Source organism: Ctenopharyngodon idella, chromosome 2 (assembly GCF_019924925.1).
Source record: "Ctenopharyngodon idella isolate HZGC_01 chromosome 2, HZGC01, whole genome shotgun sequence".
NCBI classification, from domain to species: Eukaryota; Metazoa; Chordata; class Actinopteri; order Cypriniformes; family Xenocyprididae; genus Ctenopharyngodon; species Ctenopharyngodon idella.
In genome coordinates, this window is record NC_067221.1 from 3,859,512 (window position 1) to 3,886,291 (window position 26,780).

General features: G+C 39.2%; 1 protein-coding gene across 1 annotated transcript in view; it reads right to left on the reverse strand.

Annotated features, from left to right (window-relative positions):
• The window catches only part of LOC127522230 (protein NLRC5-like), a 159,905-nt gene that overhangs the window by 8,337 nt on the left and 124,788 nt on the right, over positions 1–26,780 (reverse strand). Inside the window, exons 25-33 of the mRNA XM_051911974.1 lie at positions 22,266–22,439; positions 21,739–21,912; positions 21,162–21,335; positions 20,203–20,373; positions 18,418–18,591; positions 9,898–10,071; positions 9,339–9,512; positions 8,141–8,302; positions 7,226–7,339 (exon numbers count right to left, since the gene is read on the reverse strand). Of these exons, the coding sequence (XP_051767934.1) occupies positions 7,261–7,339; positions 8,141–8,302; positions 9,339–9,512; positions 9,898–10,071; positions 18,418–18,591; positions 20,203–20,373; positions 21,162–21,335; positions 21,739–21,912; positions 22,266–22,439 (1,456 nt within the window). The 3' untranslated portion in view covers positions 7,226–7,260. The remainder of the gene's footprint in view (positions 1–7,225; positions 7,340–8,140; positions 8,303–9,338; positions 9,513–9,897; positions 10,072–18,417; positions 18,592–20,202; positions 20,374–21,161; positions 21,336–21,738; positions 21,913–22,265; positions 22,440–26,780) is intronic.

Sequence of the window (26,780 nt, forward strand, 5' to 3'; positions counted from 1 at the left end):
ATGTAAGGAACTGCACGCGATGTATTGTAGGAAAGACTCCTGAACTGAAAGATTGTGCTCCACTTGAGAACATGCATACCTCTGAGCCGATGGAGCTCATCTGCATCGATTTCTGGACAGCAGAGCGGGGTGACAAGAGTGTGGATGTTCTGGTAGCAACAGACCATTTCACTAAATTAGCCTATGCTTTTCCCTGCAAGAACCAGTCTGCAAAACAGGTTGCTCATCATCTATGGAATGGTCTCTTCTGTGTTTACGGATTCCCTCGGCGAGTGCATTCAGATCAAGGTCCAAGTTTTGAGAGCAAATTAATTAAGTTGTTGATGAATATGTCAGGTGTCAAGAAATTGCACACCACTCCTTACCACCCAGTGGGAAACGGGATCACAGAACGCTTTAACAGAACCTTAGGGAACATGATAAGAGCTTTACCTCCCCAGTCCAAAGCCAAGTGGCCACAGTCTTTGCAGATGCTGACATTCTGTTGTAACTGCACTGTTCACGAGACCACAGGCATTGCGCCTTGCTATCTGATGTTCGGGAGAGTTCCACATCTTCCAATCGATGTGATGTTTCAACATGTTCTCAGGGATGATACTGTTGTGAAATATTCAGATTTCGTATCCAGGCTCAAATGTGATCTCGGCGAAGCTGAGAAAATTGCGTAGAAGCACAGTTCTACTGAGCAAGCTCGGCATGCAAGGATCTACAATCGTAAAGAGAAAGGATCACCTTTGACCGTTGGTGACAGAGTCCTTCTGGCGAACCGTGGTGAGCGTGGCAAACGGAAAATCGCAGACAAGTGGGAGTCCAGCCTTTATGAAGTGATGTCAGTGAGATCACCCATTAATGTTTATTGGATAAAAGACACTGAAACAGGCAGAGAAAAGACTGTGCACAGGAATCTCTTACTCCCTGTTAACTTTCTGTACAAAGATGGAGTTGATTTACCATCCAAGTCCCATTCAAGTGATTCAACTATGGACTTGCCTGATCATCCCGAGAGTGATAAGAGAACAGCTCACTGGGTTATGCAGTCTGATCAACACTGCTGCCCTGATAGTGACAGTGACTCAGTTGTTTTGTCTGAAATTCAGTGTTCTTTCAATTCAATTCAAAAGCAAACTCTGATACCCGTAGTAGCTCTGTATGCACTGAACAGGGAAGTGACGTCCCGCATTTGTTGGATGAAGGACTACCTCCTGACGATGAGTTAGATCAGAGTTCCTTTCAGCACTCTTTGACCCTGCCAGTTTTTCCACTTTCACATGTAGTCAATAACTGTATCTGGAACAGGGTTGACCCTGTAATTTGCAATCAACCAAAAATCATTCATACAGACACAATTAGTACTAGGGCTGGTAGGACCATTAAACCTCCACAAAGATTGATCTGTGAGATGAATAGTTAGTTTGTGCATGATTCATCACCTTCAGTGGTTTCTCTTTTTCATGTGGTGAAAAGCCTTTTTCATGGGTAACTTATAAGTTGGCTTTTGACATTTTGAGTTGAGATTGTCTTTTAAGAAGTCATTTCTATCCTTGAATTGTGTATGTAAAGAGAGGTGTTTAGGGCATCTCTTTAAGTCTATCTTAAGTGGATTTTGGTACCGGTCCATACTTGCATACTTCCTATGGAGGAATTTTGTAATTGACATTTATGTTGAAATGTGTCAAGGACATTCACACTGTCATCTTTCTGTTTTTTTTTCCCTCCCCTTTTTCTAGTTCTTGTGTTAAGTTTTCAACTGTATAGGCGCTTCCCCAGTTTAGCATAATTTAAGGGGGGTGCATGTAACTGTGTGTAAAAGTGTTAAATTGATGCATAAATGGGGACAGCACCATCTGTCTGCTGCGTGATGGCATTTAGCACGTGAAATAGGGACCGCCCACAGCAGAGATAATGAGACATGTGTTGTGTATTGAAGTATTAAACACCAGACCGGAGTGGTTCCTTCGATGCTCTTTTATTTAACACATGCCAAACTTGTCTTTCTAGAACATATCACCTCTCGTTCTCCTTTCCAAGCAGCACTTCAACACTTCAACATTCCACTGCCACCTTGTGGTTAACTATGAACACAACATTTCCCCTCTTACTTGAAAGATTCTTCATATCACAGATTAGTATTCAAAACAAAGTTACTCTTGTAAGGTAACAAAATCACGTAAAATTACTGTGTACTTGTTAATAACTCACAACAACTTAACCAATGTAACTGACCTTGTTTTACTCTTTCTAATGCACAGTTTTAAGTATTTAAGCAATTACAACTGTTCACAAGCTCACGACATAACCAAAACAAAGATGCATGTTTTCTTTACTTTTTTTTCTTTCATGCATGTACAACTTCACTTCACTTCACTTTAAATCATATTCCTTCAACCACGTTGGCATTCTACGCACTCTACTACTTTTCCTGAGATTAAATGTCACTGGTGCTTGCAAGTTCTCATTCTGTGTGGTAACAGGGGCTGTAAAGCGAGCTAGTTTCGATACATTCCATTTCTTTTTGTCACTCAGAACGAAAGTACTCTTTCCGATTTGTTGCTCAATGTTCAGTGGTGGTGAGAACTGAGAAACACCCTTCTTCACATGCCCAGGTTGTTTCACTCTCACCTGGTCTCCTGGTTTGAAAGTGTGGTACTTGGCACCACGTCTTTTGTCAGTGTACTCTTTACTCTTGCACTGTTTGTTACTCACAGTCTCTTTCACTCTAGCACATTTATCGCTTTTGGGGCCAACAGGAAAAACATTCAGCTTTGTACGCATTTTGCGATGATGGAGAAGCTCAGAAGGTGAAACGGCTGTAGTACTGTGAGGGGTAGCTCTGTAGCTTTGCAAGAACTCAGTCACTGCATGTTTCCATGGTTTCCCCATCTGTTCCGCAGAGAGGATGCATTCTTTCAGGACTCTGTTCCACCTCTCCACAGCCCCATTGCATTGTGGAAAATAGACCGTACTACGCATGTGACTTATTCCTCTCTCCTTTAAGAATGCTGCAAACACACTGGAGAGGAATTGAGGCCCGTTATCAGTCACAACACACTGTGGATTTCCCTCTCTACTGAAAACTGATTGGAGGAATGATGTGACCACCTCAGCAGTGACATTCTGAGAAAATGCTACCTCAGGCCACTTACTATAGTAATCCACCAGACAAATGGCAAAACGACAATCAGAAGGTCCTCTCTCAAAAGGTCCAACGATATCGATCGCTAGTTTCTGCCATGGTCCAGATGGCAGGCTGACAGGCTGAAGCGGAGCCGGTGCTGTTTTAGCCGATTTGTCATTCAATTGGCACGTTAAGCAGGAAGAGACAGCCGACTGTACTTGAGCATCCATCTGAGGCCACCAGAATAATTCACGCAGCCTCTGTTTCGTCTGGACAATTCCTTGGTGTGTCTCATGTGCTAGGCTTATCATCTTAGAGTGCAATGTAGAAGGAACAAGAACACGATGTTCACCTCTCCTCACTAGCACACCATCCACACACAGTTCATCACGAATGCGAAAGAAGGGCACCAGAACAGGATCCAGGTCACAGCATTTTTTCGGCCAGCCCTGCCCGATTCGCAAGCGCAGCTGGGTTAACTCAGGACAAGCTTCCGAAGCAGCCATGAAATCCTCGACAGACAATGTAGGCAGTCCAGTAACGAAAGCAACCATCTCTGGTTCCACAGCAGCACTATCATTTCCTGTCGGTAATGGCAGCCTGGATAGACAATCTGCAGCACAATTAAGACGTCCAGGTCGGTAGATGACGTCATATGTGTAGCAAAGCAAGCGTGCCGACCACCGGGCGACCCGCATACCGGCCCGGCCAATGCCTTTGGTTGCCAATAGTGTAGTGAGCGCACAATGATCAGTTCTGAGCGTAAAGTGTCGACCCCACAAATACGGCCGCCATTTTTCTACGGCCCAGACACAAGCCAACGCCTCCTTCTCGACCGTAGAATATTTCCTTTCAGCAGCAGTAAGGGTTCTAGAAGCAAACGCTACAGTTCTCTCTACACGGTCTGGGTGTATTTGTGTCAAAACCCCCCCCAATCCATAGTCAGAAGCGTCAGTCGACACTATAGTGGGGAGGGAAGGGTCAAACAACGCAAGCACCTGACTTCCAGAAAGCAGTTCTTTCAGCTCTTTGAAGCTGCGTTCAGCAGACACAGTCCATTCAAATTTAGAAGTTGACGCATCTCTAAGTAGCGCACGCAACGGCTCAGCAACAGAAGTGAAGTTCGGCAAGAACTTGCTGTACCATGAAATCAGTCCCAGAAATGAGCGCAAGGAAGCAACATCGTGTGGCGCAGGAGCCTCAATGATCGCGGACTTGTGTTCCTCATCTGGGAAAATTCCATGTTTGGAAATGACATGTCCAAGGAATTTTAAGGATGACTGGCTGAACGTACACTTGTCCCAGTTCAGTTGTAGTCCTGTGTCGGACAAGCGCTGCATGACTGAGCGCAGCGTCGCATCATGACTTTCCTGGGTGGCACCGTATACTATAATATCATCCAGGTAGTTCCTCACCCCACGTATGCCTTTCAGGACAGTTTCCATCATTTTTTGAAACGCAGATGGCGCGGAAGCAAGGCCATATGGAACCCGGCAGTACCTGAAGAGACCATCATGCGTAATAAACGCGGTGATGTCCCGGCACTCCTCGTGTAAGGTAAGCTGATGGTAAGCAGCCGCTAAGTCAATTGTAGTGAACACTGATGTGCCTCTTAAGTCACTCAACAGTTCGTCCATATGCGGCAGAGGGTGGCTGTCAACAATCAGGGCCTTATTTGGCTCGCGCAGATCAACACAGAGACGTATTTTACCTCCTTTCTTCGTGGTGACAACAATAGGCGAAATCCATGGGGAAGAATCTATTTTCTCAATTATGCCATTTTGCAGTAATGAGTCCAGTTCTGCAGAAACAGCTTGTCGAACGGAGAATGGAAGTCGACGAAGCTTCTGTCGAACTGGAGTAGCATCAGGTTTGACTGTAGGCTTATGAACAAAGCCTTTCACGCACCCCACAGAAGTATCTGGAGCAGAAATAGTTTCACCAACGAGTGCAAGTAGGTCGTTAGGGGCAGTAACAGTACCAAAGTGAAAAGAACAGTTCAAGGCTCGAATTAGGTCCATGCCCATCAAAGCAGAGCCACCTTTCACAACGTAAAAACAAGCGGTGGTTACCTTTTCATTCAGTGAAACGTCCGCATGTAAACATCCTAGTACGGGGATATCCTCTTTCATGTATGTAACCAGTTTCACTTTGGGAGCAGTAAGTGAACAATCCGAAAAGTGTCGTTTGTACACAGCCACAGGCAGGATTGACACTGAAGAGCCTGTGTCCACGACTAATTCAGTCTCAATAGAAGCACCATTTGCCGTTGTAACATGAACATTGCACAAAAGTTTGTCTGCAGAGGTATTTACAGTATCAGTCAAAAGAACAACCACGTCCGGGACCACTTCCCGAACGTCCTTAGAAGAACGGCAAACTTTAGAAAAATGTCCGGTCTTACCACAAGTACGGCATTTGGCTCGAGCAGCTGGGCAATTGGCAGCATTAGCGAGGTGATTTGTAGCTCCGCAACGGTAACACGCGCGATTCGCGCGCCGTGTAGTATCAGCCACAGATTTTGCTCCGTTAGAATGTGCATCACGCTCCTTCCGATGAAAGGGTTTAGAAGCTACGGCCTGAACTGCACTTTGTGCTGTGAGCACGTCCGAATTAGAGAGCGCTTGTTCCACCTGACATGCAATAACAATAGCGGTGTCAAGTGTCAATGATGGTTCAAGCAGGAGTCGGTCTCGCACTGCTGGAGCATACGATCGTTCGACCAGCTGATCGCGCAGCATTTCACTTTCCATGTCACCATAAGCACATGATGAAGATAAGTCCCGCAAAGCAGACAGGAACTGTGAAATGGTCTCATCAGCGCGTTGAGAACGCTGGCGGAAGCGATGTCGAGCGACCACAACATTCACCTTTGGGACAAAATGATCCTCCAACGCTGACATTGCCTCTGCAAATGTAGTTCCAGTATTAGGAAACGTGTAAAACAGCCTCTGGCCTTCAGTCCCTAAACTGTGTAGTAGAATAGCACCTTTCCTGGCATCCGGCCATGAGTCTCCTGTAGCATTAATAGCAAGCAAGTAATTTTCGAACATTTTTCGCCAGGTAGCAAAAGGAATCGCAGGCTCTCCACTGCATGGCAGAAAAGATGCAGGCGTAGGCACGGAAACCATCGTCGCCAATTGTTGTGTATTGAAGTATTAAACACCAGACCGGAGTGGTTCCTTCGATGCTCTTTTATTTAACACATGCCAAACTTGTCTTTCTAGAACATATCACCTCTCGTTCTCCTTTCCAAGCAGCACTTCAACACTTCAACATTCCACTGCCACCTTGTGGTTAACTATGAACACAACAACATGTTGTGGGTAAGTCGCACGTTTTCAGCAGCCGGAGAATTATAAGTTAAAATGATTAAAAACACATAACTGCTTTATTGCAGATTCATCCTGCAATGAACTACTTATGGAACTGTTGATATGTGTTTGGCGTCGAATGTGGTGTTTTATGTTGAGTTATTTTTAGTTTGTATTACAAGGCCCTATCTTAATTAATTTGTGCATTGTCTTTGTTTTATGTAGAGGTCATTTAATTCTCCATGCTGTTTCCCTTATTTCTACGTGTTCTCCATTGTGCAGGTATGTTGTAAGATGTGTTGTTTTAATGTGTTTAACGTATTAATTAATTGTTCAAATGGAATTGTATATGTTCGCTGCTAGGTGGGGATGTTTACCCTCCGATCCAATTTAATTGAATTGTTCAGTTTTTCATTTATTTGTAATCAATTCATTGAAATGTCTGTTGAAGTTGTCAAACTGCAACATTTTATACACTATACGATCACAACGCATAAAGATTTAATTGATTTAAAAAGATTAAAAAAGAAAATACTGTTTTAAATAAACAGCAGAGATAATGAGACATGCTGTGGGAGTCATTTAATTCTCCATGCAGTTTCCCTTATTTTCACGTGTTCTCCATTGTGCAGCTCAGCAGAAAGACCACCCAGGCAAGACCATCACACTAACACACATGCAGCTTTATTTCATTGTAAAGTCTGAGTCTCTTCCATCTGTATGAAACACATTTACACATTAATCACACATTTATTTCTCCTCATAGACACAGTAGTGAGACTCTTCTGTGGATCACCTGATGATTACTGTTCCTCTCGTGATGATTTCAAACTATAATATAAAGCATCCATCAGAGACTTTTGGTGATTTAACTTGTTCAGAGACGTCTGGTGATTGATCCTTATCTACTCTGTAAGGAGAAACAGAAGAGAAAACAATCAGTGTTCAGTGGAAAAAGTGCAAATTAGTTACTATATTTCAATTACTGTTTTTGAGTAAAAAGAAGTTACATTAAATTCCTTTAATCAGATTAATTACTGACTTTACATGATCCTGTAGAGATATTTGTGTTTTAAATATAATACATTTAAACCATGAATCACGTTATGTTTGTTTGTTTGTTTGTGTTGGTGTGACTCCTATTGAGTGACTGTAAAGAAGAAACTAATGAGTGTACAGCGTATGGAATAAACCACAGGGAGCAAATACAAATGATAATCTGAATTAAAACAAAAACCTTTAGTTAAAACAGTTTGTCCTCTAGTTTAAACATGTTTGTAGGGCTCTTAGTAAATAACTGAAAGTAAAGTGAGTGTAAAGTAGAGTGATGTGTTGCTTGTCAAAGTAAAAACACACTAGAGACAGAGACATTTCTCATGTGAGGCTGGACGGCTGTGAGCTGAAGCTGAACGCACTGATTTTAGCAGGAGTGCAGCGTTTTCCTACAATCTGACCAAGTCTATTTTCAAACTGAAATGATTCACTACTGACACAGTTAATAAAGCAGGTGTTGTTGAATAAAGCTGTGACTTTTGTTCTCTTTCCTCCTTTGTGTTGAACATTTTAATAACAACTTCAACTTTTGTTCTCACACAAACCCTTTGTTGCAATAAAGTTTAATGATAATTTCCTTTCACAAATATTTCAAAGGTTTGTTCACATATCAAAGGTAAATGAAGATCTCTTTAATATCACAGTGATGTTTCCTCACCTCAGGACACAGTTTGAGTCTCGTAGCACGTCTCTGAGCCGCTGCTTTGAGTCTCCTATCATATCGTGTCTCAGATCAAGCTCTTTTAAAAACTGCAGTGCTTTTGAGTTAGTCAAAGACTGAGTTAAAGAAGAAACATCTGTAATGCCACAGTTATATAGACTAGAAAGACACAAACAGAGGAAGAGAGATTATCTTACCAACAAATCATTAATGTGAAGAATTTTGCACAAATACGTGAATTTAGACTCATTGTGAGATATTGAGTATAAAGTGTTTTAGTTTAAACTGTTTAAAGCTGCAGTCCGGCATTTTTCCTCTGTCGCCATCTCTGTTTGAAACCTGCGATTGCAGTCATATGCGGAATTGTTATTGTTACGTGCGTTGTGCATCGGCACGGCTCCTCATCGGATGAATCTAATGTTTGCTGTCAGTCACCGCACCGGTGTGGATACTGTACTTAAGAATCACAGATTCTACGTCTTGAAAGTATGACCAATATAAGAATTTTCACTGGAGAATATCAGCTGAACAAGTAAGTAACATTTCTGCCACTTTTGTTCTGATCAACTGAGGAAAAAAGCATTAGGCCTACAATAAATCGTGCTGCCAATGATGATTAAATCAAACGATCGCTTTGCTTGGATCACGTCAAACCATGCAAATTATTATTACTGTTATACTTTGTTCTCAAATTGTTAATGTTTACAACATTAGCATTGCGTGACTATGTGTATTTAGTGTGCATTAGCGTTACCTGTAGATTTCAGTTTCTGTAGCCACTCCGCAGACCAAAGTCTTTTGCTTTTGACTATGGGTGAATCTCCAGTTGTCACTAATGACTGTCATTTAGACCTTTCTGGATTACAATCTGGCATCAAAATGATACGTTTACAGCTACAAGCATCCTCACATTATAAAGCTGGCTAACCTGGACTCTTTCCAGACGTGACGTAATGACGCAAAGATGAACTGCTGCATGCTCTAATTTCCCGCGGAAATCCACCAGGTCGCTCTTATTATAAAACATTAATACAAGCTTACCGTTGTTAATCGGGCTAAGATAAGGAGATAGATTTGAACACTGGTTGGATATGTACTTGCTCAAAAATTGATTTTGGATCATTTTTAACCAAAAAAAGTTACGGACTGCAGCTTTTAAGCATTTTGATTCTTGTATGTGAAGAATGTTACTGACCTCAATTTTTCCAGTTTACAATGTAAATCCTTCAGTACGTCACATAAGAGCTTCACTCCTGTGTTTCCTATTTCATTCTCACTCAGGTCCAGCTCTCTCAGGTGTGACGGGTTTGATTTCAGAGCTGAAGTCAGGATGAAACACTGTTTCTCTGTAATACTGCATTCACTCAAACTGAAGACAGAGAAATAACAATAGTTCACATCTATGATGATCATCTTATTGAAGAGCTTCAGCAACATTTAGTTTCCAATAGTCTGTTTTGAAACCCAGTTACACTAGTTCTGTGTGCTGGAAGATACTGTTTCTTCTCTTTCATTTTTAACTATTTATTTGATTTCTTTATTTTCTGTTGAAAGGGCAAGTACACAATCAGTACATCGTATCAAATGCTGGAAATTCAACAATTACTAACTAGATAAAAAAGCATAAAAATGTGACAAACAGGGAAACCCAGAAAGTGCACTGCTACAAAAAAAATGAAACATAAGCTCTGCTGTCTCAAAAATAAATAAACTTCAATCTCACTGTAACTGTTGTACAGTATAATGATACTAACTGTAGTTTCTCCAGCTTGAATTGTGGCTTCATCAGTAGATCACTGAGGTTTTTCACTCCAGAGTCTCCTAGTTTATTCCCGCTCAGGTTCAGCTCTCTCAGGTGTGACGGGTTTGATTTCAGAGCTGGAGTCAGGATGACACACTGTTTCTCTGTAATACTGCATTCACTGAGACTGAAGACAGAAAGAGAAAATGACTCAAATCCATGTTCAGTTCATGTGTGAGTTAAATGAATCATGAATAAATGTCATACAGTCACTAATAAACCAGCAAAAACATGGAAACTTAATGATATAAATGAACAAACCAAGACAGGAGCATTTGAGGATACTAGTTACAATCCAAGTCTGGATCCGTCCTCACTCCCAAAAGTAAGTGAATTCATCATTCTAGATTAATATATAGGATCAATATAGAAACAAATCGAAAAATAAATATTTAAATGGTCTATTTTTACATTTTTAATACAAGAAAATATTATACTTAAATCAGTTATTAAGTCATTTTAGAGTGTAATTTACAATCTCTAAATACACATTTTGTTTAATAAAAGAAGATTTAGTGAAAAGTACCATTAGTCCAGTATAAATGTAACATTTCAGAATAATCTATTTGTGTAACAGTTTTGATGTGTTTTATTATCATGGTGTTGCTGTCTGTGTGTGTTCCCTAGTTAGTGTTCTTGGTTGTTAATTAGTTCCTGCAGCTGTTCTGTTTTACCTTGATTACTCTGTCTGTGTATTTAAACTCTTAGTTCTGTCTGTTCATTGTTCTGTCGTTCATGTTGAAGTGGTTGTGTTTTATCTCTCCTACATGTTAGATTTGTGATTAAAGACAGTGTTATTGTATTCTTCATCGTCGTGAGCTTCATTATAACCAGCCATTCATGACAATTTGTTACACTGTTTTTTAGTCTGTTCTCACTTCTGTCTTGTTTCACAGCAGAGATTTGTCAGATTCCAGCATATGAAACACTTTTACAGCCACAAAGTTTAAAGTTTAATGCTCTTTTTACTGATACACATACAAACCTGTTAAAAGATTAGTTCACTTTCAAATGAAAACTAGATAAAAAAGTTTGTAGACAAACTTTAAGTTGGCTTGAAGAAGTCTCGCCAGAAAGTTTGAAGTAGTTTTAAAAGCTTTTCAGTTTGAAAGTTTAAGTTTCAGTTTAGTAATTTAGATAGATAGATAGATAGATAGATAGATAGAAATGGTCATATAGATAGATAGATAGAAATGGTCAATATAGATAGATAGATTAAATGAGTTTGAATGAGTTTCAATGGATTAGAAATAGTTCACAGAATGTCAGTTTAATTGAGTCTAATGGGCTTCAGTGTGTTTAAATGTGAATTTTGTCAGTTGGAGTTTGAACAGTCGTGGCTCATCTGAACATTCCATCAGTGAAAGTCAATGGGATTTTTCCGAGTTTTAATAGTCATTTTTAGGAAAACCGTAAGTCCGATTGGTTAGAAAAGATAAAGCACACTAAGTCAGAACAGTCTGTATGTGTTTGAGTCGAATTTGGTAGTTTAGGCTTTAAACTTCTAGGAGGAGTTAAAGTCAGAAATTTAAGTCTCAGAAAAATAAGTTTAAAAAGCATTTCAGTAAGTTGGCTTTTCCAAGCCCAAGCTTTACTCACGCTCAAGCCATCCTAGGTTTATATGACTTTCTGATGAACACAATCAAAGAAATATTAATAAATATCCTGACACATCCAAGCTTTATAATGGCAGTGAACGGGATCAATGAGTATGAGCTGAAGAAACCGTCTCCATCCACATCCATCCATAATAAACACTAATAAAAAAATAGTTAACGGTTTCAATGTAGTAACATACTAACTATTCATGTTAAATTAAAGTAATACTGTTTGTATGTGTTTTATAACAGGGCCTCAACAGGGCGAGGGATTGTTTTGCACAATTTTAAACTTCTCTAAAAGTTTCACAGTCACAACGCATCATTTCCACACACACATCTGAACTATATCACGTGGTGAAGGAAGAATCAGATATGAATATATAAAATAGTAATAATAAAGTAAATAATAATACACTTGGTGCTTAAAATGTGTCTAAAATGCAAAATAATAGTTAAAAATACTTAAGTTTAAAAAAGTTGTATAGGGCCTAAGTATAAACAGCGTGTGAAAATGAAAACAAACATTTGTTAAATGCCGTTTTATTTATCTCATCTTCTTATATTTATGTTGTTTTATTTTTTGTAAAGTGCTTTTGTAAAGTCACATAACAGGCATATTGTTTTGAACTGCTTTTACAATGGTTACTATTAAGTCAAGTCAAGTGATCTTCATTTATATAGCGCTTTTCACAATACGTATTGCTTCAAAGCAGCTTCACAGTGACAATAGGAAAATTCTTATCAAGTTAAAGCTGATTTTTGATTGAATCACTTCCATTGTAAAAATTGTTAATTATTACTTTAGGGGCCGCTTAAATGAAACCGAATACCTTTAATGCATTCTTGCCGTTCATTTACGTGTTTAGTCTATAGGTTTGCGTGTTTGAGTGTGTATGTGCGTGGAAGCTTGGTCTTTTTTTAAAAAAGTGATATTTGCCAAATTACTTGTCTAGTCCGCATAATACAGAAAAATTAGTTGTGTCCGTGGATCACAACTAACAACCTGCGGCAAACCTTGGGATAAACAGAGAGAGACTAATATTAGCGTAGACGCCATTCTTCTTATGATATAGCGAGTACATCAGGTGTTATGGGAAGTGTTCCTGGTTCCGGCTGACCTAATCTATGCAGCCTAACAATTTACATGATTTGAATTATAGAAGTAGATAATGGTTTATGTGTATGCAAGTTTAAACAGATGTGTTTTTAGTCTAGACTTAAACTGACAGAGTGTGTCTGCTTCCAGAACAGTGATAGGGAGACTGTTCCAAAGTTTAGGTGCTAAATAGGAAAAGGATCTGCCGCCTGCAGTTGATTTGATATTCTAGGTATTATCAACTGTCCAGAATTCTGGGATCGCAATAGACGTGAAGGATTATAATGCATTAAGAGCTCGCTCAGGTACTGGGGAGCTAAACCATTTAGTGCTTTGTAAGTAAGTAGTAAGATTTTAAAGTCTATACGATGTATAATAGGGAGCCAATGCAGTGTTGACAGAACCGGGCTAATATGGTCATACTTCCTGGTTCTAGTAAGAACTCTAGCTGCTGCGTTTTGGACCAGCTGTAGTTTGTTTAACAGGCGAGTGGAACAGCCACCCAGTAGAGCGTTACGGCAATCTAGCCTTGAGGTCACGAACGCATAAACTAACTGTTCCGCATTTGTCATTGAGAGCATATGTCGTAGTTTAGATATATTTTTAAGATGGAAGAATGCGGTTTTACAGATGCTAGAAACATGGCTTTCAAATGAAAGATTGGTATCAAAGAGCACACGAAGACTTAACAGAGCAGCCATCAAGTGTTAGACAGTATTCTAGGTTATTACGTGAAGAAGTTTTTGGTCCCAAAATTAGAATCTCTGTTTTTTTCTGAATTTAGTAGTAAGAAATTACTGGTCATCCAATTTTTTATGTCAGCTATGCATTCCATTAATTTTGTGAATTGGCACAAAATATCATCAGCGTAACAGTGAAAACTAACGCCATGCTTCCTAATGATATCTCCCAAGGGTAGCATGTACAGAGTGAAAAGCAACAGTCCTAGTACTGAGCCTTGCGGTACTCCATATTGCACTTGTGATCGATATGACATCTCTTCGTTTACTACTACAAACTGATAACGGTCAGATAAGAGTTTAACCATGCCAATGCAATTCCACTAATGCCAACATAATTTTCAAGTCTATTCAAAAGAATATTGTGGTCGATAGTGTCAAAAGCAGCACTGAGATCTAATAACACTAATAGAGAGATACAACCACGATCGGATGATAAGAGCAAATCATTTGTAACTCTAATGAGAGCAGTCTCAGTACTATGGTACAGTCTAAATCCTGACTGGAAATCCTCACAGATACCATTTCTTTCTAAAAAGGAACATAGTTGTAATGAAACTGCCTTTTCTAGTATTTTTGACAGAAAAGGTAGATTTGAGATCGGCCTGTAATTGACTAATTCTCTAGGATCAAGTTGTGGTTTTTAAAAAAGAGGTTTAATAATAGCCAGCTTAAAAGTTTTCGGTACGTATCCTAGTGATAAAGATGAATTAATGATATTAAGAAGAGGATATGACCTCTGGAAGCATCTCTTTCAATAGCTTAGTCGGCATAGGGTCTAACATACACATTGTTGATTTTGATGATTTAAAAGGTTAGAGAATTCTTCCTCTCCTAAAGAAGCGATTGAATTGAATTTTTCCTTAGGGACACTACAGTGCACTGTCTGACGTGATACTGTAGTAGACGGTTGCATTGTTATAATTTTCTCTCTAATATTGTCAATCTTGCAAGTAAAGAAGTTCATAAAGTCATTACTGCTGTGCTGTTTGGAAACATCAGAAGTTGAAGCTCTATTTCTTGTTAATTTAGCCACTGTATCAAATAAATACCTAGGGTTGTGTTTGTTTTCTTCTAAGAGATTTGAAAAATAAGTAGATCTAGCATTTTTTAAGGCCTTTCTGTACTCAATCATTCTCTCTCTCCACGAAATGCGAAAAACTTCTAGTTTTGTTGTCTTCCAGCTGCGCTCCATTTTTCAGGCAGCTCTCTTAAGGGCCTGAGTGTGCTTGTTGTACCACGGCGTTGGATTAGCTTCCTTAATTTTCTTTAAGTGCAGAGGAGCAACTGTGTAATGTGCTGGAAAAGACATAGTCAATAGTTTCTATTGCAACATCAAGGTCTTCTAAGCTGTCTGGTATGCTAAGGAAGATTATTTATAAAGCAATATTTAGTGGTAGAAGTGATGGTTCTACCATATTTATGGCAGGGTGGCGGTTTTGCAGCCTTGGCTAAATGTAGTATATACAAGACTAAATAATGATCTGAGATGTCATCGCTCTGCTGCAGAATTTCAACGGCATCAATATCGATTCCATGTGACAATATTAGATCTAAAGTATGATTACGACAATGAGTGGGTCCTGACACGTGTTGTCTAACTCCAATAGAGTTTAGAATGTCTGTAAACGCCAATCCCAATGCATCTTTATCATTATCTACATAGATATTAAAATCACCAACAGCAAGGACTTTATCCGCAGCTAGTACCAACTCCGATAGAAAATCAGCAAATTCTTTGATAAAGTCTGTATGGTGCCCTGGTGGCCTGTATACAGTAGCCAGCACAAATGTCAACTTACATAACATTACATTACTTCGAAGGAATTATATTTGAAGGACTTTTGAGTAATACTGTAGATATTACTATAAATTACAGCAACACCTCCCCCTTTGCCTTTCTGATGAGGATTGTGTCGATAATCGTAACCTTGAGGGCTAGACTCATTTAAAGTAATGTAATTGTCTGGTTTTAGCCAGGTTTCTGTCAAACACAGCAAATCTAGATTACTGTCTGTGATAATATAATTTACAATAAGTGCTTTTGAAGAAAGGGATCTAATATTCAGCAACCCAAGCTGTATCATTTGTTTATCAGTATTATCTCTGTTTTTTTATTTGTTTAACATCAATTAGATTTTTACCCTTAAAAGGGTTTGGACGTTTTTTGTATTTACTAATTTGGGGTACAGACACAGTTTCTATGTGATAATATCTAGGTGAAAGAGTTTCTATGTGTTGGGAATTATCTAACTTCTGTGACGTGAGATGGCTAGCAGACGGTCGGTTTAGTCAGTCTGTCTGCTGCTTCCTGACCTGGGCCCCAGTTTGTCATGTTTCAGCTCTAAGACTATGTTTCATATTACTAGAGAGAAGAGCAGCACCATCCCGGGAGGGATGAATACCATCTCTTTCAGGTCAGGTCTGCCCCAAAAACTTTTCCAATTGTCTATGAAACCTATATTATTCTGCGGACACCACTTACACAGCCAGCCATTGAGTGATGATAATCTGCTAACTATCTCATCACTCTGGTCTAGGGGCCAGAACAAATTACTGTTTCTGACATTGTACTTGCAAGTTCACACACCTCTTTAATGTTAATTTTAGTGATCTCCGACTGGCGAAGTCGAACATCATTAATAGTATAATAGTTTTTTGGTGAATTGTATTAAAAGCAGACCAAAAATCCTAATAATCAAACTAAATCATAATTATTAATGTAATAATATATGTATAAAAAAAAAAAAAATCAAAATTAAAAAATGTATTGTCCCCGGTGCACATATTTATGATGGATGGATGTGGATGGAGACACTTTCTTCAGCTCATACTCATTGATCCCGTTCACTGCCATTATAAAGCTTGGATGCGCCAGGATATTTATTAATATTTCTTTATGTTCATCAGAAAGAAGAAAGTCATATACACCTAGGATCAGGCACGTGCACACATAGATATAAAAGGGGGCTTGAGCACCTGCCCTTTTTCTTCCTTGAGACAAAGTCCCCTTTTTTCTGGGATGTTTTTTTTTTTTTTTTTTTTTTTTTTTAATAAATGAATATATATTCCTGTTTGCGCACAGCTTCCCTGTCAAACAAATATATTTACTGAATAAAAAATATACTATATTTCAGGTCCAGGTCGGCTTTCAGATGCCCTCCCTCCACGACACGTCATTTATTCCTGCACGCACGCGCGCCCCGCTCCACCTCGTGTTTGCTGTTGGCTGACAACTTCTGACAACTATGCCCGGGAAAAGACAACAGCTGTCTGGCGATGAGAAGCGAAAAAGAAAAAGCCATAGATGAATCCCGTACATCTTTTTCAGGTAGCCTATGTATGTTCACAAACATGTGAAATTTTTGGCTATTTAAGGGTGAGATTATATTAAAAGTGTTTAACGCCGCGTTAATAATTTGTCCACCAGCAACGTATCTGCCTGATTTGATACTAATGCAATTTATGTCATATTATAATTTCAATTATTTTAATGTGCTATACATTGCGTTTTGAACCATGGTAAAGATATCTGTTGGGCTGTCAATACCGGAAGAAGAGCATTCCACGGACGCGAATCCATGAACCACATTATTAGACAGTTTTCTAAGGATGCACGTTTATTAAAACCAATTAAAAATCATAATACAGCATTGCATAATGCTTTCATTCTTAAATCTACGCTTACACAGGAGAATAAATCAATAGAAGTTTAAACCCTCGCTCTGAGTGAGCATGTTTTGATGTCCACATATTCTTGTTGAAGAAATTACAGTGGCTGTAGCATTTCTATCATAAAGAAGTGACCTAATATTATTATTATTATTATTTAACTAATATTATATTTTTAATAATTATGCTGGTTGGCCAAAAACAAGGATTTGATTGTGTGTGTAACAACAACAATCACCAGGCTTTTGGCGCCCTCTGCAGGCATTTGTTAAAATATATATTATGTACTTATAACATTTCAGGGGGGAAAACTCTTGCCCCTGGTTTCACAGACAGGGCTTAAGCTAGTCCTAGACTAAAATGCATGTTTGAGCTGTTTTAACTGAAAGCAACTCGAACTGACATACCTTAAATCAGTGCCATTGTTTTGTCTCAAGATGAACACCAGTAATGTTTTTTTTTTTTTTTTCTGATGTACATTTATAAAAGCTACTTAAATACCTTAATTGAACTAAGGTTTAATTCTGGCTTAGTCTAAGCCCTGTCTGTGAAACCGGGCCTTGATATGTTTAAATATGCAGATTAGGTTGTTTCGTTTAATTTAGAAGAAATCTACAGATGCAAACAGACGGAGAGTAGTAGGCTTAAAACAAACACCATCTAAATGTGTATTTTGGAAGTTTTCTTTCCATTACAGTAAAAGAAGACTTGGAAGCAAAAATAGACCAAAATCCTAAAATTGTCCACTACATGAAAGAAGTATTCCAATAACACCAAAAGAATTAAAACGATGTATTGATTTGTGCAAAATAAACAAATTATTAGTGAAACTATGTCCCTCTCCTTGGTGCAGTCATTTATTCTAAATATATAGCTACTTAAAAGTAGTAGTGTAGAAAACACGCACATTGTGGCATAGTTTCATTTGCTGTTGCCTGCTCTTGTGATAAACCTACTGAATACTAAAGAAGACAATGGTCTCTGTGTGAACTGATTATTTTGTAGAAATCTGTGGAGCATGAAACAATTGCGTGAGTGTGAGGGAATTAAAATAAATTGGTAAGGGAATCGTGTTAATATATTTAACCTTTTGTTTATTAGTTTTTTAAATAAATAATTATGAGAAGTGCCCTTTTTTCCCACTTGAGCCCCTGCCCCCCAAAATGTCTGTGCATGTCCCTGCCTAGGATGGCTTGAGGGTGAGTCAAGCTTGGGCTAATTTTCATTTGAAAGTAAAATAATCCTTTAACTAAAACCATTTCTGAATCTTTCTTCAGATGGAGATGCAGCGCTACAAATGATGTGACTTGTGCCCTGTTGACTTAAAATAAACTAAATGCTAAATACAGTATAATGATACTAACTCCAGTTTCTCCAGCTTGAATTGTGGGTTCATCAGTAGATCACTGAGTTTTTTCACTCCAGAGTCTCCTAGATTATTCCAGTTCAGGTTCAGCTCTCTCAGGTGTGACGGGTTTGATTTCAGAGCTGAAGTCAGGATGATACACCGTTTCTCTGTAATACTGCAGTCACTCAGACTGAAGACAGAAAGAGAAAAGACAATGACTCAGATCTATGATGATCAACTAACATGTTTAGCTTCATCCAGCAGACTTTTGCTGACAAATAAACAGGGATATCCAGGTGCAGGTAACATGGAGAAAGACGACACATTGTTCATTTAAATATAATACCGACATTGTAACAATACAAAGGTTGAAATCGTCTATCTATTTATGTTAGTTTACACATTTATTTCATATCATATTTAAGGTTGTTTTGTGTCAATGTCACCCTTGGTTTGCTCACTGGGACAAATGTTTATGTCGGTTGTTTTCAGACACATTGTCGACTCACTAACACTTTACAATAAGCTTTCATTTGTAACATTAACTACATTAGTTCATATGAACCAATGATGGACAATACTAGTACAGCATTTAATAACCTTAATGTAAGTTTCAACATTTACTAATAATACAGTTTTAAATACACAAGTTTTCTGTTAACATTAGTTAATCCTCTGTGAACGAACATGAACAATGAATAATTGTATAAACAAACATTAACAGATTAAGGAATTAAAGTATTTCCTGAAGCAGAAGACAATCAAACAAGTTTTGGAAAAGGTAGTTCATTTGCTTTAGTGCTGCACCGTGAGGCAGTGTCACGTCTGTTCTGGGTTTAGTTTAGTTTATGTTTTCATGTCTTTTATTTTGTATGATTCTCTCAGTCTTGCTCCTCATGTGATCTTGCCATGTGCTCCCCCTGTTCATGTGTCATGTTCTGATTGGTTCCTTGTTTTATGTGTCACATTTTCATTGGTTCATTGTGTTCAGGTGTTTCTTGTTTGTTCATTAGTGTCTGTGTGTATATATAGCCCTCATGTTATCATTGTCTTTAGTCTGGCTTTGTTCCCTGTAACTGCTGTCGGTGAGGTTTATGTTCATGTTCCTTAGTCAAGTCTTTCTTTGTTATTTTAATTTAGTTCATGTTTATTTGAATACAGTAGTGGTGGTGAGATGAAGCTTCATGAAGCTTTGAAGCTTTCCAGACAGATGTGTTGAAAAGTGGATCATTTCTCAAGGATTTGAATGTACGCAGAGACACATGCTGGTCAATGGAAATATGGTGCAGGAAAAAACTTTTTTTGGGGTTTGACAGCGCCGAAATGTGTTACATGGTTCATGATACATTAACATACACAAATAAATAAATAAATAAATAAATAAGTAGTTCTGTGAAGTATTTATGTTCAGTGTTGTTTCATAATGTTTCATAATTTTGTAACTGGGCAATGCTGTTGTTGAACATACGAGAAAAAAAAAGTTCTTTAAACCGGAGAAAAAAAAAGTGAAAGTGATTAAGGTGAACTGGACAGAGAGAAGTGGAAGTGCTTGTGTAACACGTGAGGGAAAAAAAGTTCCGCCAAAAGTGAACACCTTGAAGCACTTCACTCAAACGAGGCTTTGATCATCACCGGTGATGTCATTTCACTAAAACAATACAAGCCTCGATACAGAGCTCCGGCGGGAAGAACCTGACGTTCTCGACACAAGCCTCAAATACGTGAGGAAATATTATTATCAGCTACAGTAACATTACAATTAAAAGTAATGTAATATTTTAAATAAATGAACAATACTCACATCAGTGTGTTGAGTTGACAGTGTTTATCCTGCAGTAGAGCAGCGATCTGATTCACTCGTCTGTCTCCTAGTCCACGTTCACTCAGATTCAGCTCTCTCAGCAGTAACGGGTTTTTACCCACAACTCTATTCAAATACTGACAGGCTTCATCTGCAGTAGCACTTAAAAACCTGCAGAAGAGTCAATTCAGTTCTCAACTAAATGTCTGTTGCATTACAAAACTGATTGATAAGATAAAAAACAATTATTGTTCTAAAGACAAGCTCTAGTAAGTCATTTAGATGTAACACTTTTCTTTGAACATTTAAATACACAAATAAATATATAAATACTTAAAGTCTAATAGAGTTATTTAAAAGAAGCTAGAGCGACATTCAGTCCTAAAGCAAACTTATAAGAACAGAAACGTCCCACAGAGCAGAAGGGCAAACACTCACTAGATCATGATTTTCAGTATGAATACAGAGTGTGAAATTAAGGCCTCAAGATCTTTCTGGCTTTTAAGCAGGAGGAGTGAGAAACATCAGCAGAGAAAACTGGCTTGTGAAACTACATGTTTGTGAACATCTGGAGACTCATAGACCTGCTGTAGAGATACAGTGAATCTGGGCTTGATGGACAACAATTGTGTTCAGAAAACAATTTGACTGAAAGGTTATCTAGAATTTTTAATGAGAAGTGTGCACAAAAACAAAATTGTGCATGTTAATTGTCAAGGTATACCATACTCCAGAATAGCACATATACTGACCCATAATGTCTATTTGACCTGTAGCTTGAACCACAACTAAACTGTGTTGACGGTTATCATCATCATGTCAGAACCTGCAGCATCTGATCTGATCTTGATCATTCTGATGCAACAAATTGTCCAGCTTATTGTAAAACTAAAATATATTTGTAATGAATATTTAGCCTGCATATAACTCATTTTGATAATTATTTAATCCCGTCTCACCTCAGTGTCTTCAGTTGACTATTTGGTTCCTGTAGTAAATCATTGAGCTCCTTCACTCCTGATTGTCCAGGATCATTTCCTGTGAGATCCAGCTCTATCAGGTGTGAAGGGTTTGATCTCAGAGCTGAAGCCAGAGCTTTATAACCTTCTTCTGTTACACTGCAGTTAGAGAGTCTAGAACAGGAACGAAAACATTCAGATGATTAATCAGTTAAACCTGAACAACAGAAATCCTCAGAGTGAAAATTTGTTCTTTGTATCAATGTATTGAAAGTTAGTTGCAGAAACTGACAACTGAATATGGAGGCAAACAAAAGGCACAGAGAACTTTAATATGTTAGACATCAACATCACTTTCAAGATTTCAATTATCTAAAACTGTACAGCTGTGAAAGTCTTTGATCTGAATGATTCACAACATGAGAAAAATGAGAAAATTAAAGTTTGGGAATGACCTAATTAAAGTCCAGACTTCAACTCAGACTCATTGTGAGATATTGAGTATAAAGTGGTTTAGTTTAAACTGTTAAAGTGATTTTAAGCATTTTGATTCTTGTATGTGAAGAATGTTACTGACCTCAATCTCTCCAGTTTACAGTGTGAATCCTTCAGTACTTCACATAAGTGCTTCACTCCTGTGTTTTCTATTTTATTCTCACTGAGGTCCAGCTCTCTCAGGTGTGACGGGTTTGATTTCAGAGCTGAAGTCAGGATGACACACTGTTTCTCTGTAATACTGCATCTACTCAGACTGAAGACAGAGAAATAACAATAGTTCACATCTATGATGATCATCTTATTGAAGAGTTTCAGCAGCATTTAGTTAGTCTGTTCTGAAACCCAGTTACACTAGTTCTGTGTGCTGGAAGATACTGTTTTTTCTCTTTCATTTTTAACTATTCATTTGATGTCTCTATTCTTTATTCTCTGTTGAAAAGACAGATTTCTGCATAACTAGATTTTTTTTTTTTTTTTTTTTAAATGTGACCAATAGGGAAAACCCAGAAAGTGCACTGCTATAAAGAATGAAACATAAGCCCTGCTGTCTTAAAATAAATAAACTTCAATCACAATGTAACTGCTGTACAATATAATGATACTAACTCTAGTTTCTCCAGCTTGAATTGTGGGTTCATCAGTAGATCACTGAGGTTTTTCACTCCAGAGTCTCCTAGTTCATTCCTGCTCAGGTTCAGCTCTCTCAGGTGTGACGGGTTTGATTTCAGAGCTGAAGTCAGGATGACACACTGTTTCTCTGTAATACTGCAAATACTCAGACTGAAGACAGAAAGAGAAAATGACTCAAATCCATGTTCAGTTCATGTGTAAGTTAAATGAATCATGAATAAATGTCATACAGTCACTAATAAACCAGCAAAAACATGGAAACTTAATGATATAAACGAACAATCCAAGACAGGATCATTTGAGGATACTAGTTACAATCCAAGTCTGGATCCGTCCTCACTCCAAAAATAAGTGAATTTATCACTCTAGATTAATATATAGGATCAATATAGAAACAATCGAAAAATGAACATTTAAATGGTGTATTTTTACATTTTTAATGCAAGAATATATTATACTTGAATCGTTATTAAGTCATTTTAGAGTGTAATTTACAATCTCTAAATACACATTTTGCTTAATAAAAGAAGATTCAGTGAAAAGTACCATTAGTCCAGTACAAATGTAACATTTCAGAATAATCTATTTGTGTAACAGTTTTGTTGTGTTTTATTATCATGGTGTTGCTGCCTGTGTGTGTTCCCTAGTTAGTGTTCTTGGTTGTTAATTAGTTCCTGCAGCTGTTCTGTTTTACCTTGATTACTCTGTCTGTGTATTTAAACTCTTAAATTCTGTCTGTTTATTGTTCTGTTGTTTATGTTGAAGTGGTTGTGTTTTATCTCTCCTACGTGTTAGATTTGTGATTAAAGACAGTGTTATTGTATTCTCCATTATCATGAGTGTGAGAAAGCCCTAACACGTGGTATGTAGCATACACAGCTCAGTCAGGCGTGGACATGCAGAATCGGCAGCTGAATTACGAATATGAATTTGAAACTGGGTCACAAAGTGAAACCAAAACGTTTTCATATCGGACTTTGAGCTTGAAAATAAGTGTATTTCTATTAAAATCTAAATACTATGTTCACTTATAGTTACATATCACCCAAGTTGTTCAATATTGTTTGAAAAATGTTGAATTTGATTACGTTGCATATTTTCCTTGTAATATTGAGCATACACAATGATTGTGCCATCTGCTTGCCATTGTTTATTTAATTATTTATTAATATAATCAGCACACAGTTAAACCATGTATGTTAATTAATCTATTACTTAATAACCGCATGTTTGTGTCATTTTACTGATATATTTACAACGGTTTTCCTTGTTTCTCTTCTGTTTATTAGACCACATGTGTGAAGTAACATATACAAACCTCCTTTGATGAAACAAGTTAAACTGGGATTCTCTCTCCTGTTTCTCTTACCGGAAACATACACACCCCATCTTTGGTGCACTACATCTGAACCCCCTGAACATCCCATACACTCGTATATGGTCCTTTGAGCCGGAGGTGTGCCTCAAGATGGATCCTGAAACTCCCAGTGCAACTGAGCCTGTTGTCCGACCTCGCCCTCCAAGAGAGAGACACCTTCCTGTCCATCTGGCCGATTATGACGTCCAGCTCCCGCCTAACCTACATCCAGAGCCACCTCCTGCTGATTCGTCTTCGCAGAGACCATCCAGACCATCAAGACACGCGTCTATTTCTTCTGGCACGGTTTCCAGTACTTCATCCAGATCCCATCGCAGTGCGCAACGCAGATCTCCCAGACATGGACTCTCTGATCTTCAAGCTGCCATGTTGGAGGAAAGGCTAAAGACTCTAGACTTCAACAGCAGATTGAAGAGGACGCCATTGTTGATAAAGAGTGTGAGAGACTTGATGCTCAGGCTAGAGAAGCGCAGTATAGACAGGAACAAGCCACTAAGGCTAGAGAGTTGCTTGCTAAGCAAGTAGAGACCCGGCGGCATCTCTAAAAAGTTTGAAATGAGCTTGAGGCTGCTAAATATGTTTGTGCACTTCTTAAACAGGAATCTCAAGATGTTAATGTTCCTGATTCACAGTCTAGCCGTGCTGTTGATCCTCTGTCTGAGGTAAGCGCTAAACAACACAGAGTTGCTGCTACCGATGATCTTAAATCATCTGCCTAAGTAATGCCTAGTCATTCTACCCCTTGCCATGTTAACTTTATACCCGTGTCATCAGTAATGCCTTCCCCTGTATTACCTGCTGTACACATTACTGCTTCAGTAGCTGAACCCCCATCCAGTTCTGTCACCTCAGCTGCTGAGATAACCCAGCCCAGCATAGTTACAAGGTCATCGGCTTCGCTAGTTACTGCACAGCCCACCTTAATGTCTAGGCCAGATTATGCTGCTCCTTTACCCTTTAACCCAGCTGCGGTAGCCAGACCGCAGCATTACTCAGATACCTCTGTCACCTATAGTCAGACACCCTTTGTTAGTGTCCTACCTACAGCCCCACCTAGGGTTCCTGTAACATTAGGGGCTCCCTTACATACTCAGTCCTACCAAGCCACGAATCCTAGCCCTCATTGGACAGCAGTACCGTATCCTGTTCCTCCAACTGATGCCCCTTATAGTCAGGCAGCATTGTACCCCTCCCCAGTCCAACCACCTGGTCTGGAAATGCTAGCTGCCTCAGCTTATGGTGTCCCAAAGCCGGCTATTCCATACTTTGACACTGGCCGGGAAAGTGACTTTGCACTACTGAAGATGGCCTTAGACAATGTAATGAATAACCAGCCTCATTTGAGTGAACATTACAAATATCAGGTCCTTTTAAGTCACTTAAAACTCCCTAGCACTTTGCAGTTGGCCAAAGCATACATGCATGACCCCAGGCCATACACAACCGCATTACAAGCACCTCAGGATAAATATGGCCAACCACGTCAGCTGGTACAGTCCGAATTAGGTGTCATACTGAATGCACCAGCAGTCAAGTTCGGTGATGCAGAAGCATTTGACTCCTTTTCCTTATCCAAACACTAGTAGGGATGCTCAGAACTTTGGAGGGCCCAAACGGATACGAGCTGCGCTGTGGCTCTCACATTGATCGATTGTTAAGCAAGATGCCACCATCATATCACGATGGGTTCATCGAGTACTGTTTCAGCCGAGGTATTCTGCAAACTGGCACAGACCGTACTTATACATTACCTGATCTGTCTGCATGGCTGCAGATGAAGTCACAGGCGAAGCGCATCTCCAATAAAGCAGCTACACTGTATCAGGCTGATACTGCTACATCTGCCAAGAAAGGTCAGTAGTTTCTCCCCTAAAAGAGAGATCCACATCTATCTTGTATTCAGCTGAGGCTAGTTCAGTCTTGCAGGAACAGACAAAATCTAAGACCCCTTCTAAGATTCAACCCTTCTGCCCATACTGTTCAGAGTGTAGTATTGTTCTGTCACAGGCTGTAGACCAGCCGAATCTCCCTACTGAACCTGAAACACTCACTTTGCGCACTGTCCATCAGGATGTAGTTAATCTGCATGGAGCCACTGTTTCCCTTCATGTGTCACCCTTGCACAAACCAGGAAATACCTGAGACTTTCCGAACATTCTTTCCCTGTGTCTGCTCTTCAGCGCAAGTATGAGCATATTAGGTCCTTGCCATTACCCTTGATAGACCGAGCCCAACCTCTGTTGCTCATCGGGTCTGACATGCCTCACCTGCTTACTCCTGTTCAGCCAATGTGCATGGGACCCGCCAAAGGACTGATTGCTGTCTGTACCAGACTTGGTTGGACCCTCCAAGGTCCCATTGGGCTCAGTCAAACCACTCTTTCCTCCCCACGGTGTTTCCACATAACCATAACCACACAGAATACTGAGTTATTCAAGAATGTGGAATGCCTCTGGCAAACTGATACTCTGCCCTACGTTAAGGAGAAGACAGCCACTCGTTCATACCACAAGGGTAGGAGTCAGCGGAGTTATGCGATATGCCACTCCCTTGCTTAGATGGCCCAATACTGAACTTCTTAAAGCCTCAAAAGAAGCAATAATGGCGAACCTTCGAAGCACTGAGCGTAAACTTGCTAAAGACCCTAGGCCAGCTGAGTCTGTTCTGAAATGAGAAAACTGCAAGAAGCTGGCTATGTGGCAGAAATATCAACACAAGAAGCTGAGCAGTCTCCTGAGTCGTGCTACATCCCTCACCATATGGTGACACATAACCACAAGGACAGAATTGTTTTCAACTGTTCTTATTCATACCAAGACCAAGCTTTGAATGACGTCCTCCTGCCTGGGCCCGTTCTTGGTCCCTCTTTACTTGGTGTCTTGCTAAGGTTCCGTGAATATCCTGTAGCCATCAGCAGAGATGTGAAAGGCATGTTCCACCAGGTTCGCCTCTTGCCAAGTGATAAGCCTATAGTGTGCTTACTGTGGAGAGATATGCAGAGGACAGAACAGCCTAAAATCTACGAATGGCAAGTCTTGCCATTTGGCACAACGTGCAGCCTGTGCTGTGCCATATATGCACTCCAGGAAATCGCTCAAAACCACCCGCAAGTG